The sequence below is a fragment of the Dreissena polymorpha genome, chromosome 11, assembly GCF_020536995.1.
Source record: "Dreissena polymorpha isolate Duluth1 chromosome 11, UMN_Dpol_1.0, whole genome shotgun sequence".
NCBI lineage: Eukaryota > Metazoa > Mollusca > Bivalvia > Myida > Dreissenidae > Dreissena > Dreissena polymorpha.
In genome coordinates this window covers 9,838,478-9,854,712 of record NC_068365.1, presented here as the reverse complement: position 1 = coordinate 9,854,712, position 16,235 = coordinate 9,838,478, and the positions used below count along the sequence as shown (strand labels likewise).

Sequence of the window (16,235 nt, the reverse complement as noted above, 5' to 3'; positions counted from 1 at the left end):
TATGCACACTTCGGTACCAGCACCGTAGATTGTAAAGCATTTGATAAAGTTTTTATTTTCAAATTGATGTACTAATTTATGTATTTTATTACACAATGGCATTGACCCTTTAATAATATTCTAGAAAGTTTTACTATGATATTGTATTTAAATGATGTGCAATTAATGTTAAAATTAAACGATAAAGTATAACTTAAAAAATATATCATTCGTAATAATTTCTAAAGAATCTTGTGTAAGCTTAATATATTTAAGTCTACCAATACAGTAACGATAAGGGAATTGTCACACATCGATTTTGAAGATGTAGTAGTTTTCAATTCTTTTAGACACATTTACCAATGTTTTCGGTCCACAGTATCATTCATTTCATTATTTTATAATCTCATTACGCGTTTCTTCGTCAGTTACATGTTTAACGTCAAGATCTATTGCCCCTTCGTTAATTATACTGAAAATTTCTTCAGGATCCTACCTCTCATTTTCATTTATATGGTTATACACTTCTGTACTTTCTGAAACACTTCTTTCGTTCCTTGGGTTCATTGAATCAAGTTCAAATGACCTGTTAAAAGAGTCTGAATTCTGATTGGTCGAATTTGTAGGCTGACTGAGTCCACCATTTTGAAAAGAACTGCTCATGTGCTGAGGTTGCTTTTTCTTTTTTGGCATTGATAGACTTATTCGTTGCCAAAACTTATCGACCTTCTTGGACTGATCTCCCGGCCACTCGATGTATGTGACTGAAAAAAGAATACACTGTTTGCGAGAGGTATAACTGTATTATGTAACAAAGAAAGTGTCTGAAGCGTGCACAGTCGCGCGTTTTATGAATATGTCTTGACTTACACACCGTTATTGAATAAAACTGAACAACAACAAATAGATTTTCAGTAAATAAATTATTAAATACAAATAATTGTAATAATGTATATACAAAATAATAACGTGGCCCACAGTTAAAGCCATAGCTTTCCGATGTATTTTTTTCATCAAATCAAGAAAATTGAAACTTAAATATATGATATCGCTTAAGTCATTTGATGTAATAGCCACTTTATTCAGATTATAATCTTAAAAGTAGTTACATACCCAAAACATTGATAAATAAGTTAATACACTAAATGCATGATGTCGTCTTGAATTATGTCTTTTAATCACTTCAATATAAAACACGCACGTTAACATCGACCCGGGCAAACATGCAGTAATGAAGCAACTTACCAGAGTCTAGAATACTTTTTAGGTTGGGGTCCATGGTGTCCTTGTGGGACGAGATATCTTCAAGAAGAATAGGGATAATCTTGTTCTTGCGCTCGAGCATCTTCTGCTGTGCCAACTGCCACTCCATCTTGGTAAAGTTACTCGTGAGATAGTGAGGAGAGACGACAAGGATCGTGCGACGACTGTTCTCCACAGCGTAGATGATGTTGTTGGTGATCTCTGATATTAACAAACAAAATAATTCAGCTGGGTGTTTAGAAATTAACAATATAAATGGTAAGAAATTTAATAGCTGCATGAACCAGCAATTTTATGAATGAATTACAAATTTTAAGTTTGTTTTGTTTCACTATGGAATATTACTTATGAGCTTTCTTATGCAGTTGTGCATTCCGTGCCAAGTTGCAACATAAAACCATGTCTATGATGATCATGTGCTATCATTTCTTTAACATTAAACTAGGCTTCAAATGTAAACAATACATTCAACAACTAGCAGTGTTAATGCATTTATTAAAATAAAATGTTAAATGATCGGCAATAACGCTTAACTGTATTTATAAATGGAATCATAGAGTTACAATATGGTGGTTCATCTTCTTTGTTGCATCTATTTGGGCCTTTAAGCTTGTCAAATATAGATCTAAGCTTGTGTGATGCTGCATTCATCAAAGATGAAACCATTTTTTTTTAACTCCGGGGTAAATGATCTCTTTTAAAGGTTCTTATATTTGTGATGCCTGTACTTATATGAACACGCGAATACATATGGGCCGTGCTATGTGAAAAGGGATTTAACGCATGCGCAAAAATGTCGTCCCTAGATAAGCATGTGCAGTCCGCACAGGCTAATCAGGGATGACACTTTCTGCCTAAACTTGATGTTTGGTAAGAAGAGACTTTCTTTTAACAGAACATATTATAAAAGCGGAAAGTGTCGCCCCTCATAAGCCTGTGCGGACTGCACATGCTAATCTGGGACGACACGTTACGCGCATCCATTAAACCTCCTTTTCACAAACCACGTCATACTAGATTCACCATTAGAGATTCGTAGGCTTATCATTGAATTGTTTAGGCAATATAAACTGAAGCAAACACATTTATTAAAAGTGCGTAAATATTGACGAAGAAAGCCCGAATGCTCAATAAGTTGAACTGACTGAACGAAATGTAATGTTATGACATGTCTCTAAAAGATAAATAAATAACAGTATACGAAGAAAATGACACAGTCATTGAAATTAAAGACGTATTTACTGAAAATATTCTTAACCTGTAGGCTTTGATTGAGCGCCCTGATGGCGGTCAATTTGGAATAAGATCTCAAATTCGTCTCTAGTTTGAATATTTATTTTAAAAAATTATACAATTTTGGAACAAATAAGGATGGTTTAACGTATATAAAAATCTATTTTTTGTTGTGATTTGCATTCCGTTGTGTGTGTTTAATTTAAATTTATTTGTTAGCTTTAACTCACCTTTATTAAACTTTTCCCCTATCGGGTTGGTTCCAGTCGCATTAGTATGAAAGCTAGGTAAACCTATTGCAAGTCTAACTGGCCTAAAAAGTGAAACCGGTAACAAAAAGGGCTCAATTAGCGACACAGCAAAAATGCAATCAACATACTTTATGGTAAAAGTATTTTCTTTTGTGCATCTGACATAGTATATAGTATAAAGAAATAAACATGTTTTGATTAGTAAGTGTGAAGTTTTACAATTAGGGTTTGTGTATTATATTGACTATAATTAGATGGTGAATGCATATTTTTCGTTTACTCTAGAAAATGACGCGTTGTTTAATGATAACATCGTTTGAATGTGTTGTTGTAATTCACGCGACATCACCTTACGGACAATGACGTGTGACAAAAATCTTTCGTTGCTAGTTATGCTCATTCAGCACTCAGGATTTGTGTTTGTTAAATTGTATATACAACGTTTCTCTACGTACAGCGTTTTGCTAAGCTTTCCAAAACATTTTCAATAAATGGATTTGATCGAAATATATTTTGTGTAAGTTGTACGTCATTGTTTCTAGGTCAGATGGTCAAAATCGATGTTTGTGTGTTCATTTCAAAGACTCTTCATCTGCGTTAAGATTTTTCGGCGTAGCTTTTTAACGTCACTTTTGACCTTAGGTGACCTTTAATCATGACCAGTAAAATTCATATAAAAATTCCCGCGGCTAGACACGAATTAAAACACTTCATTTATTCCATTGGCTGATTTGAACATACCACCGGAACATTGGAAACAGGACCGCGTATTTTGTAACACTGTTTTACTGCGTGTTCAGCATGAAACAAATTTATCTTTTATGCAAATGCTTGATAGATAGAGAAGTTTTACACTCAACTCTTGACATCAATACAGTTTGTGCGTGCACGTTTTATTTTCAGAGGATTGCTAGCGCCAAAGCGTTTGTTCTTAAAGGCTATGTTCTCATATTTAGTTATTACTTCCATATTGCTGTCTGTGTACTGGGTATATTTTTGTATTTCCAGCAGTTGAAGCATGGCCCCACTTTGATGCATTGCATTCAAACCCGCAAGGTATCAGGGTCAGTTCAGGGCCAGTAAAATAATCGTTATATAATAGAGGGCGCTATCGCGTGAACTAGGTGAACTGGAATTTTCTTTAGACCAGAAAGATGTTCAATGAAGATATTCAGCGATATAATTATAGTATGTCAATAATAGATTCTTCATGTGTTTTCAACAATACAATGATAAATATTATTTTTGATTTATTTAACAATAATTATTCCACCATATTGACTAATGTATTAAGCATGAGCGCGATGATTCTCGATACTGTTAATAATCGAATCAGATAGCTATGCCCGACAAAGCACTAGAACAGGTTTGTTCGAAGAACGCGCGTAAGAATATTTAATATATGAACGGATACTTCGCTAGTGACCGGTTGACTCATATGTTTTAATTCCACGTCCATTCTTCTTTTGGTTTTCTGTTTTGTATCTATAGATTTATGACATTATGTAATAATGTAAAATAAGCTGCGAAAATTCCGCCTAACATCCCGTACTTCGTGTGATGCAGCTAAGAACTGCACAGAAAAAGACATTCACTATCTTTGATCTCATTCACAATAAATGCCGTATATCTTTTTTTAAAGATATTTCTTGTTTTAACAACTCTGTTTATATATATTCAATATCTAGCGCTGAATGAAATAGTAGCGTTAGTATTGCAATAATTGCAGAACATTATTCGTATGAAATCCTGGATCTTGATTGCAAATGACTGCGTTTAGTTTTTCAGAAGAATGTAGCGTTTTATGTTAACAACATATCCTTAACATAGAAACAAATAACAACTATGCAGTATATCATTAGTCGTTGATCCTGTATAAATCTAATTGTATTTGCTCTTAGCATCTGACGAAAAGGCAATCGCTAACGTCCTAATGCGCGTAAAACTTGTCTATCTTGTTATCGTTAATTTCTACAATATGCATATTTTCACAATATGTAAACCTAATAATTTTTACAAACTCAATTATGTTTTGAAACGAATGTAAATGAGAAACGTAAACATTTTTTTGTCGGGGGATGACGATGACGCCTAGCTCAATTTGGTTTTACCTGTGTATAAATATAAACTGTTAAATGGCGCCCCTATGATACTTTGCACCAATGATTTTGTTTATAAATGGACAGCTATGTATAAGCTAGACCAAATGATTCACTATCATAAATCAGCAAACAATGTTTCGCATAATGTGAATGAGAAACGTCATCACCTCGTTCATAACATGAAAGGCATTGACATCAGAATATTTAGTCCAAATCAGGCATATAACTTTAACAGTTTGACATTAATATTTGTATTTGGGACAGAACTGATTATGAAAAGTAAGTATTTATAGTAACTTGACATTTTAAAATCATAACTCTAGAGTTTATATGTCAAAGGCGGTAGTATATGCAAATAACGTTTCACTCCGAGGAACGATAATAAACCTGTACATTGATTTCAGGGGTGTTGGGGCAGTTTATTTAACGGAGCATATATGTATAGCAACACTGATGATGCTTTTATCACAATTCACTACTAACGCAATTGTGAGTGTCTCGATCCCAAGTGGGGTTAACTTTTTTTTCTTTTTTTTTCTTTCTTAAAATTCATGCATGTTTTATACTGGATCTCTTTAGTCCTGTTGTTAACATTTATAAATTTAAAGCATTTCATTACAAACTTCAAAACATGCCGAAATCTGTGAACAAGTACATGATACTTATTAATGATTAAGGTTGAGTTTGATACAGTATGGTCTTATGTTTGTGATAAAATAATGTTTTTTTTATGAATGTCTTTTGGTAAGCTGTTGTGATCCCAGTTAAGATTGTAAACAATATCTAATGTTTATGCATATTTCTAACAATCTATGTACAGGTACCTTGGTTTTGCCTAATTGCTGTATTTTATGAAAATTGACGTATACGGAAGTGATTGTTAAAACAAAAAATCTCTGTTAAAAGTAAAAAAAAAAACACTTTTTTATTAGTTTTTTATGATGACAATACGTAGATGAACATATTTAAGCAGTTTCGCAGAATTCTATTCGACAGAAAAAAAATTAATTCTATTTATGTGGTTACAATAGTAATCAAAATGGCTTTTTTGGGGGTGACATTAAAATTATAAAAAATAAATATCTTAGAATTTAACTTGTATGCTCCATTTTATTGGTGGTTTGTGGTTAAATTACATGGTATATGGTGTATCTTAGCTAAATAATATCTACATGTTTCATAGGTCATTAATTATGTTTACGCAATTAAATTTATGTGCTAAAAAAAATTTGGCCTAAATCTATTAGATGGAAAAAATCAGCAAAACTGCAGCAACACCCCTTTAGAACGAAATAATTCGTTGAAGTGTAGAAGCTGTTAACAATAATAAAACTGTAATGAAACCATTATTCGGCTAGTTGTATTGCAATTATGGTTTTATGTTAAACTGAGAACTGCATGAGACTTGGCTGCTACAGGTTGCGATGAAATAAATTTTGAGTTATAAACAATCTTGATACAAGAAGCTACCGGGAATTTTAGCGTACAAATATATTTAATCGTTCAATTTCTTAATATGTCATCTCAGGACGATATGATCCGGTGTAATTCGGATAAACAATTAAAATTATCTGACAGGCAATCAATCATTTATTTAGAAAAATGCTACTTTATAAAAATTGGCTCATTTCATATGGCTAGTTCCATTGTTAGACGACTTGTCTCTTTGACATATCATATTTAAGAAGTCCAAGTGGAATAATTAGAAACAAAAATCGTTTGACCCTGTTATTGACACAGCATGAACACAATAGTGGTTAAACCATTAATTGTACTGTCAGAAAGATTGTCTTACCATTTCCCGGAATAAAGTCTTTATAGTGAATGTTTACGTTGAAACCCATTTCTCGCGTTAGTTTTGGGAATAACGTATGGATGACGTAATCTTCATCCGGGGTATTGGAACGGTACGAGATGAAAGCGTCCCATTGACGTTCGTCTGTCAGAGAAATATAAAAAAAAGTCATGGTTGAAAACAGCCGACTAGCATAACATCGATATCCTTAATTCTTAACATCGAGTCCTGATCGGTTCGAGAATTTATATCAGAAATAAGATATCTTCAACTACAAACGTTTTACATCTTCAGTTAATGAAAACAAGTCTAATAGTTTCTTTTAAGTCATTTCTAAAGGATAGTTTGTATTCACGCCAAGTTTCAGTAAATTACCGTCATCTTCATACGCTTTAAATAATCTGACAGCCTTCAGAACCACGATGACGCGCTGTTTCCATAGATATATAAGCAACAGTGACGTAAGCAGCGTCATCACGAGGATTGGGATCAGTATGACAAGCAGATAGAACCACCACACTACCTTCTGTCCTTCTGGAAAAAAGATCGTATAAAAGCTCACTATTTCTTAAACATCAAACCCCAGTTTCTCAAAAAATGTATCAAACCGGATTTAAGAACAATTTCCCTGCGTAAAGTTTTATTTGATTTATATTCCTATTTAAAAGTTTGTAGAGTTTAGAATATAATATTAACAATACTACGTACGTTTTTTTTAAATATTCTGTTTAATAAAAGCTTGTTAAATGCTCAAAAATAAACTTTTTCATACTATTGAAATACGTAAACAGTGATTGTTCTATTGTAATGAGGGAAGTCGTCGACTCTGCTTTTCCAAACATGTAGAAAGTTATTAAAACAACAGCTACCCCTTGAGACGTGACTAGTTTTGACCACAGATGTATGGCTTTGAAACATTTCATGAATGTCAATTTTACATGTTTATACCAAATACTAGAACTAGAAATATTAGAAATTTTGGACTTGGCTTTAAGAAATCTGGCTGATGAGACTATGGAAATCTTTGATACATTCCAAAGGAAAAAATATAAACATAAACAAACTATTCTCCTAGTTAAACACACGGCACGCAAACATTAAATGCACCCAATGTTCGTGTGAAACACATGGGATCACATGTTAATGATTTTTAGAAGCATAACATGAAGAATTAATTACACCAATAATGACACACACAATATATATAGTATTATATTGAGCCTGCATCTAAACCTTAATGAGCGTCAGATGCCTTCTTAAAGGCATTTCTTGCATACATCATTTCGGTCTTTAATTTGGTTTAATAGTTTCCAATTGGAAAGAACACTTGCGAAATTTCATTTTTAAGAACAAATATTAACTAAATACAAACTTAGCAGTTAATACAGCTGAAGTTTCGCTTGAAAATCGTGTTATTAGATTGAAAGGGCGTTTCAAAATTGCTGACTGAAAACGATAACCGCATTTTAAGATAATTCTTTTTCAAAATGGGTATATATTGCGTGCGTTCAATGGGTGTAAATTTAACTGATACGACAGTTGTACAAAGAGGAAGTAGAAAGGGGAAGTTAGAATATGTATTAACCTATCAAAACCATTTTGAAATATCCTATTGATAAATTGTATATTTACAACTTCAGTGTTAACAATTAACGTATTCGTGCAGGATGTGGTTATTTGATCGGGACCGTTTGACAGTTCAAGTAGCATACGTAAGAGAACCATGTAATCGGAGTTGTTATAAAGTTTTTCCCAACTTAACTTTGTTATTTGAAATATAGATAACTAAAGACCTTTAGTTGAATAGGGCGTGTTTATTGTAACTACTTAGGTCATAAATTTACATCTTACACTAGATTACAATCAAGTGATAAACAAATTAACATGAGAACAGAGATTATTTATATTTTATATGATACCTTTCTCTTTTTTCTGGTTAATAATATTCCTATATTATATGAAATTTATATTTCACAAGAAGTTCGATACGCCTGGGCTTTTTTCTGGGTTAAGGCTATCATTATACGTCATTTTGCACTAAATAAACAATTATTTAAGCATGGTGTTTCAAACCATGATATTTGTAATAAATGTACATAATTCTATAATAAATATGGTAGTTAGTTTTCAAATACACTGTGTAATTAAAATGACAAAGTGTTCGAGCTCCCTCAGTTCCTGTATAACCCGATAGTAAATGGCCAGGTAATCTCAACACGGGCATAATTTGTATAACTTTAAGTTGCCTTACATAATATATTACAAATATATTATAAAGGTTGGAAAAGTTACGCAACGTTTTAAATGATAAATATAGGTTGGATACTATTGCACCATTAGGATAAATGTCTGCAATTTTGATGAGCAACCATTAAAAGTGGAAAATATCGCCTTCGGTAAAATTGTATCAATAAAAACATGGACAGGTATGTGAACAGGCAGGCAGAGAAATTAACAGACGTCCATGGTTATCAATGGTGATTCGAGTAATCCCCATTTATTTCGTAGAGGGCGTATGATTTTAAGTTAAAGATTAAAGGGCCTTGTGACGTTTTGGTAAATTGACAAAATTACAAAAAATGTTTCAGATTCGCAAATTTTCGTTGTAGTTGAGATCCGTTGCAGTTATTAAATTTTGTGAAACTATGAGGATTCCTTATATAAAGTATAAAAAACTTAACTCAGTGTATGAGCACGGATGGCCGAGTGGTCTAAGCGATAGGCTTTTACTCCAGGAATCAGCGGTTCGAGCCCAGTTAAGGGTTTTTGTTTCCTTTCTTTAATTGTATTTTTTTAATGGAGCATTTTATATCCAATATTGAAATTAATCAATATAAAACATTTAATGACAATCTTCAATACATTTCAAAATCTGTGAAAAGGCCCATTCACAACCACCGTCTAAATGTTTTGAACATATTTCTGAACTTTAAGATACTTTCCCTCCTCATTAATATTTGGAGCATGAATATGGGCAGACGGTTGCTATTTAAACAAATGAACTTCTTAAAGGAAGATTGCGCCCTATACATATTAAATGTTCCTTTGATATAGTTATATAATTTTAAGTTATGTCCACCATGCTGACCTTAGTAAATGTGTTGTAATAAAGTATTGTTTATAAATATTTGATATAATTTACAAGAGTAATGTACCAATTATTATCACGAAAATATATTTATTAAACTGTTTGACATTATAATTGTATTGGTAATATTCTTATGGATAAAGATTTGCTCTATTTTATTTTTCATACAAACAGCTTCTAGTTCTGCCAAGAAAAGGGCGACACCAAGTTTAGCGCATGCACACTAAAAGGACATCCTATTGTATTTACATTTCGCAGTTGGTACGTTATGCCAGAGCATGTTCATGTACCAAAGATTTTAATGATCGTTACGTATTAACGAAGAAATTGCTAAAACAAATTTTCTTGTATCATAACCTAAGAACTTAATTCTCTAAATTTCACTCAAAAGTATGGTGATTTAATTTCGAAATATAATGTTTTTTTCAAATGGCATTTAACTAATGGAATTTCCTACCGATCATCTTATGGAGATGTTATGAAGCGTGTTCGCAAATTAAAATATCTTCATGAAAATGTTTATATAAACTTTTCAATTGAATTAACTCATGTTTATCAAAAGGATATGATGTCAACGTACTTAAAACCATATGATTGTTTATTTCGATTCACTATAACTTTCTTCTCTTAAAATTTGGAATCATTAATGGATCATTAATGGATTGACCACTGTTTATGTTTGATTCTTAAATATTATATCACCTAAGCTGGTTTTATTCGTAATTCAATTTTACAGTACCGCTCCTTTAATACTTTTTATTGAACAGTACTGCCCCGGATTTTTTCACGTCATCGTGCCATCGCTTCTCAATTGCTTCATACGATACACTTACACTGTCCTTGGCGTCAGTGACTTTTTTTACGTCATCACTTTTATATTGCATCATACGACACCCTTCCACTGTTTTTATCAACATGCATAGGTCATTGGGTTTATAGCGTTCATTTTTATCATATTTTCGCTCTGACAGGCGTTCCTTGTTTGATTTATTTTTTAGCACTCGAATAAACAACCAAGCTATGTAATATGGATCTTTTAAACCCATTATTGCTGCTTCTTCTTGTATTTGCGCTAAGATGATCTGAAATATTAACTTTATGATTCTATTTTCTTAAATCTTTTTCTTAAAAGAAGGGATATAGTTGACAATTGTTCGTAGTTGCAATGCTATGAGATTAAATTTTATTTACACTTATATGTATCATAAATATTGCTGGGCCAAGTGTGAGGTTGAGCGCTCTAAAACCGATTTAAACCCTCAATGCTTTGCATTGACCGTTCCAAGGCGGTGACCTCAGGTTTATTATTATATATGTTTATGTTGTTTTGTATTGTGCTGTTTTGTACTGTTTTGGCGATTGGTCACTTGCCTTAAATAAATGAACAACTAATTGTATTTAATGAGAATGCAATACTGCTCTAGCAGCAGGAGTTTCACTTCCTTATAATGATACAATAAAACATCGGAAGATCAAAACGGTCCTGGAATAGAATCAATTACTAGTATACGGGGTATATTCTATAAGCTAGCGTCTGAAGCTTATCTTAGAATCAAGATAGCCAACTACATTAGGTAACAACATAAGAAACAATTAACGAACGAAAACTTCGAGCGTGCGGTAATTTCACCGAACTGACGCGCTACCGAAGGGACAACATCGGACATCTAAAATATTTTTTTGCAAACACTACCCGAGTTGATGTGACTTTTGATAGATACTTGGGAACAGTATATCACACACGATGACAATAAAGCAGACTCGGCTGAATTACTCTTAAACTAATTGCTAAAACAACATTGTTTTCTTTTCATTTAGGTAACGTAATTTACAAAGTTAGGAACATTCACTTACGATACAACAGAGAAATACTCTTTTCATCATCAAAGTATCCGTCTCTCATTGAAAAGTTACTTACAAATGTATAATACATGGATCTTTGGTTGGTTTCAACATACACTGCAATTTACGTTCCAAACGGGTTATAAAAGTGCACTTGATTACCTTTGACCTACTTATGAAAAGCCAAAATCATTTTAAAATGAGATAACCATTCAAGTATCAAAAATAAGTCAGTTCAGGAGTAAAATCAGTAAAAGTATCTGATACTTCACAATTTTTGCAATGTTACCTCAATTTTTAAAGCAGAATGCACTCATTTACCTTTTGACCTTATTACAGGGTCGTAAAGCACCCCAGAAGGTGACATCCCCTCCATATATTTGCAATCATTATAACATAAAAAAAAAGCCATGCCTAAAAAATGCCATCAGATGTCAGATTTCAGAAAATTTTAGGCCAACTAACAAACCCTTTCATTTTATTTGAATTAGGGAAAGATCTAGAGATAATAGTGACATTCCAAGCGCAAAAAGGCTAATAGTGTGCAGCCCTAAACACCCAAGTCAATAAAATTGGCACCATCACCAAAATATTAAGCAGCTGCTGCTTTCGACGAAGTTCGTGGGAAAAAGAAAAGGAAGAAAATGCCATAGATCGCGACAGATATAATGGAGCGCTGTGACAAAAGAAGGGAGTTGAGGCATAAGTACGTCAACTTACACTGTAGGACCGAATACCAGAAATCGAACAGGGAGATGCGGAAGAGGATGAAAATAAAGGGGGAGTGGATTTAGGACACATAAAAAATATTTAAAAAGAGATGACAAGCGGTGTAATAAGACAGTCTTCATTACCCCACCCTCAAGACCTTCACGATACCAGTCAGCATAAGGCAAATGTTATAGCAGTAGCTAACGGGAACCTCCTTACCGAGAGTACCGCTTTAGTGAAAAGTTGGCGAAATACTGCATTGACCTCTTTAATTAACCTTTTCAATCAGAGCTCCTTCAAAACGATAAAATACTAGAAGCCTATACTTAAGGCAGAGGTGAAAGAGGCAGTGTGCAGTCTGAAAGTAGGTAAATCTTGGTAGGGAAGTTGACAACGATTCTTAAGAGAGACAAATACTGCAGATATGACAGCACTATACCATAAGATCTGGGAGGAAAGGATGCGGCCCAATCATTGGACACAGTCTGTTGTCATCCCCCTACCGAAAACGGATAACTTCAAACTTTGCCAGAATAACCGCATAATCACCTTTATCAGCCATTCCAGCGAAATCATGTTACGAATCATCGTCAACTGATTTTAAGGCTAGGCTGAGGTACTGCTGCCGTATGGACAAGCTGAGTTAAAAGCTTGACATTCATAGTGGAACATATCTTCAACTACAGATTCGTCATTGAAACAAACACGCAACACTTGCGTAAGCTTCTTCCATAACTTAATGGACTATCAGAAAGCGACCGCGTGTGGTATGATGATTCAAGACGGGTTCTGAGAGAAGTGAACTAGACGAAAGGTTGGTTCACGGCATCGCTTAACTCTTCGTTCACGCCATAAAAGCAGTAAGTGTCCATGAACAGAATGGTGACTTCTTCAGGACATCAATGGGCGTCCGTCATGGATGTCTGCTTTCAACTGTCCTATTTAACCTATTACATTTAGACGATAATGCAAGGGACACCCAAAGAGAACCACACCTTTGTCTCGATTGGTGACAGACCCATCTCAAACTTGAGATTTGCTAAAAGACTTCACCAACAGACTATAAGAAAGAGTATCAGCATACCGGATTTGTTGAATCGTGGTGAATCTATGCCGAAGCAAACATTTTGTAGTTTTTACATTTGTTGTTAAAGAGCGGCCAATTAAAAATCGGCATACTACAAACGACGCACAAAAATGTTATTTTTAATGCCTAGAATTCAATAAGTCTCATAAGGATTTTTTTAAAGAAAGTTTTTACTTGAAATCATTCAAATTCATCATTTTCAAATCATAAAAAGGCATGACGTCATTTCCTGTTTATTTGTTTGTTGACGTCAATATACAATTGTTTGTTGAATAATAGAAATAAAATGTAGAAAATTTGATAAAACAAACTTTGAAAAAGCCTATTTAGGCAAAATATATCAGAAAAGAGTGAAAATTGTTGTGTGTCAATAAAAACTTTGATTTTAGAAGCCGTTGTTAAAGTTTATTTAAAACGTTCAACAGCCACTTACTTCTACGAAACTGAGGAGCGTACTAACTTTTATGTTCATGTGTGTTTAAGTTACACTGAAGTTTATAAATGTGCGTGCAAATGAATCTTCTTTTGAATATAACTGTTTATATTTTATACACCATTCGTGGACCAATAAAATCAATAAATTACACAGATTTTTAAGTGTTTCACAGCGGAGAAAATTACTTTAAATAAGTCTGAAGGTTTATAATATTGTTCAGCAGTGTCATTGTATAAAATGTTGATATGAGGCTATGTCATAACAGTTTGAAAATAAAACATTATCGCGCATGTTAGACCTATTCGTACCTGGTGGATCGTACATCTCACACAGAGTCCCTTTGTAGTTCGTGTGACAGTAACACAGCTCCTTTTTTTGATTTTCGTGGTAATAGCACTGACCATGGTGGCCACAGTTCTTGCAACATTTGTGCTCACATCGCTGACTGGGTGATACACCTAAATCGCAAATACAATAAAATCTGTTCTCGGTTATTGAGCACGTCCCATATTTGCAATACGAAATATTCATGCATGACCGTTCTGCAACCGGTCTAAGGACGTAGCCGAGGCTACAGGCGTTCACGCTCCTAGTCCTTGTTTCGGTTGCGTCGGATACTGTCTCAGCGATCGGGTTCATAGTCCATGTTTCGGTTGGGATGCATGTCACGTTTCCATCGATATCAACACATGTGCTACCGTAACCGCAATGATCCGTACAAGAAATGCCACAATTTGTTCCCGTCCAGCCTTTGTCACAAATGCATGTTCCCGGATCAGAAGGACATGAGCCGTGATCGCACATGCAAAAAATGTGGTTTGCAGGAACATATATTAGGCCTATTTGTTCTTCATCTTTTGTGATTGAATACGTCATATTATTACAATTTTCTGATGTACAACTGCAAGTCAGTGAACAGTTATCCATTGTTACGCAATCTTGATTATCTTTACAAAAGTTAGGAGATGTAGAGCACGCATCGAATTGACATTGGGCGAAAACCCGGTTAGAAAAGATTTCGTAAGCTATGATATGTAACACCATCATGTGCATAGGTATCGCCATTGTTAATTACGTTTAAGTATTATACCATTCGCCGATTATTGGGGTAATGAATATTAAAAAAAAAGTTTTGTGCATGTATGCCTATCATTTTATGTTCATTATATGTTCATGATACTTGTATCCTGAATCACACACGTACGAATATTCTGTTCTTGTTGTATCTTCTATTGTATTTATTTTAAATAAAAAGGAAAGCATATACTAAAAACCAAAAAAGATCACTCGAGACAACGTGTCTAAGTTAAGTTATCAATTTAATTATTTACACAATTACAATAACAAACATTGAAGAAATATTCGATCTCAACGTTATTATTAAGTCAAGAATGAACACTAACATAACATTCTGTCAACATGCGATTGTAATTCTTCCAAATAAAACACCACTGTCAACATGTGATTTTAATCCTTCCAAAAAGAACGTCATAAATAAGCACAAGCGCTCTACATGTATCGCAATTATATGCGCTGTATTCCTATTTGTATGTTTAATAATTATTCTGCCATCCAATACAATGGATAAATTAGTCCAATACCAGATAGTGAGCAAAATAAAAGCAAAATAAAAAAAAACTATTTCGAACACGAGCTCAATTTAAGCCGGGTTTAAATTGTTTTGTTTCTCAGTTAAACATCACATTATTAAATATAAAAACCTTGAGAATCGCTCAAAGTAAGTATTCCAGAAAATCTACGTGCTTTTCATTACAGATATCGTTGATTAAACGCATTCAACATCCAAATCCAGAACTCGGTATTATCCACACTCAACCCCAGCCATCGCCCGAAGTTTATATACCAGGTGCGCTGTCCATGAATAATTAATCTAAAGTTTACTTCCTGTTTAGTATGTGTCATCGACGTTTGTTGTAGGTATGCAACGCGCCGTTTTGTACCAGGTATGGTGCGCAAATTAAGCCATAATTACTCATCATTGTGAATATACAATAACTATATTTGTTATGAACGTCTTTTCTCGCTGTTAATTTAGGGGTTTTAACTAAAGTGTATTGATTTCTTGCGCATTCTAAACGTAAGTGAAATTGGAAAATCCACATGTTATATTATTCAATTATTAAGACTAATGTTAATTTTCAAATAGTAGACTCTATGGTTGTATAGTAAGTTTTAACTAAACAGTATAATTCTTAATTAGTTACACGATATATATATATATGCTTAATTTAAATGTACTTGGACAGGCTAAACTTTTATAAGAAAAATACAGACAAGAAAAAAAAACACTTTTCATCTATTCATGACTATTTATTTAGATTCGATGACACTTCTTTTTTGTAAAACACACAACTCGCAATAACCGTATTGATATTTCCGTTTTCAGGAAGGGATTTTCCTTACTTATACAGAGGGGGTAATCACGTG

The 16,235-nt window shown here is 33.5% G+C and overlaps 1 protein-coding gene across 1 annotated transcript; it reads right to left on the bottom strand.

Moving 5' to 3' along the window:
• Positions 1-390: 390 nt before the first annotated feature.
• On the bottom strand, positions 391-15,008 carry LOC127849532 (uncharacterized). The gene is made up of 5 exons (XM_052382155.1): positions 14,096-15,008; positions 6,999-7,157; positions 6,624-6,767; positions 1,225-1,443; positions 391-743 (listed from the first exon to the last, which is right to left on the bottom strand). Exons 1-5 carry the CDS (start codon positions 14,850-14,852, stop codon positions 472-474), a joined length of 1,551 nt encoding a protein of 516 aa, XP_052238115.1. The 5' UTR covers positions 14,853-15,008; the 3' UTR covers positions 391-471.
• Between the last annotated feature and the right edge of the window lie 1,227 nt (positions 15,009-16,235).